The following is a 6,000-nucleotide window of genomic DNA, read 5'->3' as shown; positions in this document are numbered from 1 at the left end:
GCAGCGCGACCACCCTGACGGCCTTCTAACGCACACAGGCGGGTAGCCGGGTGATTTCGTTCTTTCCTAGAGGGGACCGGCACTCATTGAGATGATCCACCCGCCGCAGGAAAAGCCGAGACCGCATCTGCAGCCCGCGCCCGGCTGCAAAGAACTTCCAGCAGACGGCGGCGGTCTTGCGCACGCGCGGCTCGGCCCACGGCTGCCGGAACCACATTCCAATGCGCGCATGTCCGCACGCCTAGCCTGCGCGCTGCGGCAGCCGCGGCCTCCTCTCCAGCCCAACCCTTCCCCTTCCCCATCTGGAAGCGAGCCGCCGCCGCCACCGCCCTCCAGCCCTCAGCTCCGCCCCGTCGCGCAGCCTTCCGTCGCCGGCCTCCCTGCCGGGCCGCGGGCGCTCAGTGCGCAGGCGCGGTAACCAAGGCGGCGCTGTCTAGTGAGGATTTGAAATCGGCCGCGCGTGCGCACTGCGCCGCGGCCCGGCGAGGGAGGCTCGCTCCTGCCGCCGCCCCCGCCCCCGCCGCCTCCCCGCCCCTCATTGGAGCGGAGGCGGCGGCCCCCTCCTTCCCCCACGCCGTGTCGCCTCCGACAGTGTCTTTTCGCCGCCGCCGCGGCCGCTGCAGGAGCACGGAGCGCGCGGCGCGGGCGTGACCGAGGGCCCGGCGCTCGGGCGGCGGCGCCTCCGCGGGTCCCGCCGCGGGGCCTGGGCCCGCCCCCTCGGCCGGTCGCCGCCCCTCCGATGGCCTCTCCCCGCGGCCCGAGCGCAACGCCGCCACCGCCGCCGCCGCCGCCGCCGCGGCCCCCGCGCCCGTCCCGCGCCGTGTGAGCGGGAGCCAAAGCCGCAGCCGTCCACGGCGGCGCCGAACGCCGAGCGCCGCCCCTGTCCGGCCGCCGCCGCACCCGCGGGAGCGCGCCCCAAGCCGGGCCCGCGCGCCCCGAGGCCCGTCCGTCTGTCCGTCCGTCCGTCCGTCCGCGCGCGGCCCGGGGCGCGGCGGGGGCGGGGCCGCGGCGGCGGCGGCGCGGGCCCCGCGGGGGCGGCGCGTGGATGGATCCGCGCGTGGCCTGGATCCAGCCGGAGCAGAAGGGGCCGGCCAATGCCCTGTGGATGCAGATCTGGGAGACCTCGCAGGGCGTGGGCCGCGGCGGCGCGGGCTTCGCGTCCTACTTCTGCCTCAACTCGCCGGCGCTGGACACGGCGGCCGCGCCGGGGGCGGCCGGGCGGGGCGGCGGCCTGGGCCCCGCTCTGTCCGCCGCGTCGCCCCCGCCGCCGGCGCCCGGGCCGGCCGCTCTGCCCCCTGCACTGCTGACGGCGCTCGGGCCCGCGGCCGAGGGCGCGCGGCGCCTGCACAAGTCGCCGTCGCTGTCGTCCTCGTCCTCGTCCTCGTCCAACGCGGAGTCGGGCACCGAGAGCCCCGGCTGCTCGTCGTCGTCCTCCAGCAGCGCCTCGCTGGGCCGGGCGGGCGGCGGCCGCGGCGGCGCCTTCTTTGGCTTCGCCGACGGCGCGCCCAGCGCTCCCGGCGCGGCCAACGGGCACTCCGGGCCGCGCGGCCCCGCGCCCGCAGGCTCCCCACCGCAGCACCAGTTCCATCCCGGCCGCCGGAAACGCGAGAACAAGGCCAGCACCTACGGCCTCAACTACCTGCTGTCAGGCAGCCGCGCGGCCGCGCTGAGCGGAGGGGGCGGCCCGGGGGCCCAGGCGCCGCGGCCCGGCACGCCGTGGAAGAGCCGCGCGTACAGCCCCGGCATCCAGGGGTGAGTGCGGCCGCCGCGCTGCGTTTCCGGGATGGGGTTGAAGGCCAAGGCCCTGCAGTGCTCTAAAGGCTTTTTAGATTCCCTTAGGAAGGAGTGGCCTGCCGGCCCGGGGCTGTCAGTGCTGGAAAGGGGCTGACTCCCGTGGTGCTGAAGTTTCACTCCTCTGCCCCCAACAGTGGAAGGGGTAACTGGCACTTTTCTCATTCCTCTTCCCAGCAGGAAAGTTAGGGACCCTTTGTCCAAGTGGGGCTAGATAGGTTTGGCGTTTCAAGTGAGTTCAATGTTTTAGTATTGCCAGGAACTCGAGTCAAATTGAAGGTAAATACTTAATTTTTTTTTTTTTTTCTCTTTTGAGAAAGCTCTTTTAAAGGATGAGGCTTTTGTACTGATGCAATTTAGCCAAAAGTGACTTTAGAAGTGATTTGGGTAGGTAGTGGTGGTGAGATGAAGTTGCAAGTTATGTTTTAATTCTGTGCAGAAATTAACATAAAGAGTATCATCTGAAGCATTTAAATGCTGGCTACTGGTGAAAAAAAAAAGTAAAGAAAAAAAAATGACTTGCTCTGCATACTTCTTCTTTGGAAGATGCTGTCTTTATTTTGAACACCTCACGTCAGCCCAAGAGGGCCTTGAAAGGTCTCTGCAAGTTCAGTGCACCTAAAAACAGCAAGGTGTGGAACAGATCTAAATGAGGGGTACGTGGGCTGGACTCCTCCCAGGTGAAGTTGTTCAGGTGTGATGCTGTTCACCCAGCCACTTTGCCTTGTTTTACTTTCCCGGATTTCTAGAAACAAAATATTTGTACATACAGTTTTGTGTCTGTGTTTCAATACTTAATTGTGAGCTTTGCTGTAACAGTTTCTGCTAATTTAAAATGACCCAAGGATTTCTCAGGGTGTTAGGGTTGTTAGGGATAGTAGAGCCTTATACAAGACACTCATAAATTCTAGGCTCTGGGATTCTTTCTTAAAATGTTTCTTCTTACAACTCAGTGTATTTCCCACTTGGAGTATGTTGGAAACACGAGTAGATACTACTTTAAAGGGTGGTGTATGCTACATAGTAATAGCTTCACATTCTGCAAATTGTTTCACCTGGTTTGGGCTAGAAATGTTACTTTCTTAAAATTCCTGAAGCTTGAGCATGCACTTTAGACCAAAGTGGGAGCCCAGTCTTCTCTGCCTATGCTCCTTCACTTCCGTGTCTTAGAACTCTGAGTATAGTGGTCATGGCAGGCTCTTCTTGCTGAGGGCAGTAAACCTAGGGTCTCATGTTGGGGGCCTTTGGGTTTCCAGCCTATTACACAACAGGGTGAATGCCATGTGTCTTTGAAGTAGAAAGTGTTGGAAGACATTGTCTTTGGTTGAAGAGCATGTTTTGGTCCCTTACGGTGTTGCACATATGTCCTTTACAAGCATTGGTGGCATCATGTCATTGTGTGTATCGCCCATGCTCTTGGAGTTTTCTTACTGGTAACCTGTAGGCTTCTAGGTGTGTGTGTGTGGTATTGTTGCTTTCATTGGATGATGAGCCATGTTGGCCAGGTGCCATGCTAAGATCTGGTGTTTGTGACACCCAGCCTTATGATCTTGAACCCCAAACTGGGCCCTCTTCTGAGTGCCCCCTGCCTAGTGCACATCAGCACTGGCTGTCCGGCTTTTGCAGATCTGGCTTCTCTCAACCCTGTTGCCCCCCACGTCCAGTCATTGATCAGATGCTGTCTCTTTGGCTTCACTCTCTCTCCATACCTCATCCTCTTTGCCTTCTAGCCACTGTGGTGGAGACTTCCCAAGCAACCCATGGCTGATGTCTTCCATGCACCAGGCTTGGGCTCTTTCCCCACACTGCCAGTGGGTTGAGATACTCTGTCAGCTGGTGTGATCAGGTTCCCTAACCTCCCAGTCCTCTACTGAAACCTCTTTCTACCCTCACTCCCAGGCTAAATACCAAGGCCTGAAGCTCAGCGATCTACTTGCCCTGCTACCCAGCTTGCCAGGTCAGTTCAGAGGCAACATGGTGTAGGGTTTAAGAGTGGGCTCTAAAGCCAGCAGGAGGGCTGGTTTGATTCCCACGTAGGTTGATGCTACCATCATGTGCTATGAAGCTATGAATCCTCCTTTCTCCTTTGCCTGGGGATTCTTCTTTTCCTGTCTCTGATGGTATGTGCCACGTCCACAGTAGGAATTTTGGAGGTGAATACACTTTCTACCATGTCTGCCTAGAGGAGAAGCCTGCCAGCACTGCATGCCAGGTGCCGAGGAGGGTGGGGTACTCTCCACTAGATTGCCTGCTCCAGGCGCCTTTCAGAAGGGACAGGAGAGGAAGTAGTAAATCAAAGCAGTGGTGGGGCCCAGCCTGTGGTCAGAGGAAAGGAGGTAGCACTAGCAATTGTTTCCGTATGGCCTGTTGGTCTTAAGTGAAACAACCTGTGGTGTCAAGATAAAGCCATGTCTGGTACTTGGCCCTGGGCAAGACCAGTACCAGGTCTTGTTGCTTAGAAAGGAAAAAAAGTGATGTCAGGGTGTGTCTAGCTGTCAAACAGAGAAGGACCTTGTTGATGAGGAGCTGTGTAGAGTTTCTTTGGTTCCAGGGTCTGCATTTCTGGAAAGACAGTGTCTACAGTTCAAGAAAGGAGAAGCTATGGCCTGTGGTAGGAGTCTGAGTAGCACTACTTGGCCCATGTGGGTCTTGGTCTGGTGGCCCACATAGCAACCTGCTCCATTCATCCTTTGCTTGGGAGGAGTTTTATGCCTTGGAAACTTTGCTTGTTGACAGGGCTTGTGAGACTGCCAGATTGCTTTCAGTCTCTACTAGGGTGAAGGAGCCGGTGAGAAGACAGGGATTAGTGCAGTTACGTCTCCAGTGGAGAAAGGGTGGTCCTGGTTTAGGAGTTGGCCATTGCCTCTGGTTGTTATCCCATTTCTCTTTGAACACTCAAGAGCCTTTGTTTTGGGAATTAGGTGCATAGTGCAAGACATGCCAGCTTTTTGATTTTCTGGTCTGGAGACATGAAAGGAGTGTGGACTCCAGTCTCTGACTGCTGCCACTTTTGTGCAGTGCTTTTAGCTGTTACTTCTTTGCACTGGTCAGTCCCAATAACTTTAGAAGCCTCAGGTTAGTGGTAAAGAAATGTTCTCCATAAGTGAGGTGAGAGAGTGGCCTTCAGATACCTGGCTTCTTCCTCACTAGAAGGTTGCAAAGCCCCATGAAGGTTGCAGGTGGATGACCCAGCAGACACCTATGGATCAGCACCCTGACCGGCTGCACTTCAGTTTGGCATCTGAAGGCTGTGCTTACTCAGATGGGCAGTGGTTGTACATAGCGTCCTGTGCAGGTCCCTTGACAGTAGTTGGTCTTTTAACATCTCCTGTACTCCTAACACAAGTTCTGTTCCTTGTCTGAAGTCTGTGAGAAGCTGACCAGTGTTGACATGTATTAGATGTGCCTCCAGGCCCTGGCTGGCTCCTTCCAGCTCCTTGCATGCCCCCTTGGCTCTGTTCTCCTGAGGGAGTCAGTACATGGTGAGGCAACTGGAATCCCTCTTTTGCCTCCATAACTGTAACCTGACTTTACAGGATGTCCAGTAGAGCCGTGGAACCTCTCGCAGAACATCCCTGGGAGGCCTGAGTGGGAGGCGAGGTGAAGGCCTGGGAAGGCCTGCTGTCAGCACTCCAATTACCTTTTTCCTCTTCTCTGTCTTCCTGTGAACATCATGGGACACGCTGTCGGGTGAGCTTATTGTGAGATCTGCCTCCAAGGCTCTCAATGGCACAAGTGGATCTTGCTTTCTGGGTTCCATTCTCGGAGGCCTTAAAGGTAGATTGTTGGAGTGGAAGCGAGAATGACCCCACTCCACAAATGTTTTCTGCCACATGGATCACTTACAAAGTCAGCTTCCCCCAGATCCTGCCCATTTCATAATAGCATCGTTTATTCCTTCCCATTGTGCAGTGGCCATTCTCCACAAAATGCAGGCTGCTGCCTGGCATAGAGCTGAGGAAATTCCTGCTGGAGAACTGCTTAAACCCCATGCCCAGTCACTGATGAGCCAGGACCCACATAGGACAGCTGACGCTGGAGAAGGTGCTGCCCACCGGGGTGCTACAGACCCTCTCTTGGGAAAAGGAAGGTTAGAGTTGTCCGTAGGGTGGTCCTCTGGAAAAATGAGACTCCTCAAAGTTTTTGAAAAAAATGGCTTCATACTCATGCTGTGCAAGTGAGAGCAGATCCTGTTCATCTTACTGCTGG

At 57.1% G+C, this 6,000-nt stretch overlaps 1 protein-coding gene across 2 annotated transcripts in view; it reads left to right on the top strand.

Moving 5' to 3' along the window:
- The first annotated feature begins 1,020 nt into the window (after positions 1 to 1,020).
- Positions 1,021 to 6,000, top strand: part of Tent4a (terminal nucleotidyltransferase 4A) — a 41,188-nt gene continuing 36,208 nt past the window's right edge. For both annotated transcript variants that reach the window (XM_046430367.2, XM_046430366.2), the window contains exon 1: positions 1,021 to 1,752. In XM_046430367.2, the coding sequence (XP_046286323.1) occupies positions 1,046 to 1,752 (707 nt within the window). In that variant the 5' untranslated portion in view covers positions 1,021 to 1,045. The remainder of the gene's footprint in view (positions 1,753 to 6,000) is intronic.

This window comes from Marmota monax, unplaced genomic scaffold (genome assembly GCF_021218885.2).
Source record: "Marmota monax isolate L192 unplaced genomic scaffold, Marmota_monax_Labrador192_F-V1.1 WCK01_AAM20220418_F8-fsc00082, whole genome shotgun sequence".
Lineage (NCBI taxonomy): Eukaryota > Metazoa > Chordata > Mammalia > Rodentia > Sciuridae > Marmota > Marmota monax.
The sequence above is the reverse complement of the archived record's forward strand: the minus strand, read 5'-3'. Positions and strand labels throughout refer to the sequence as shown.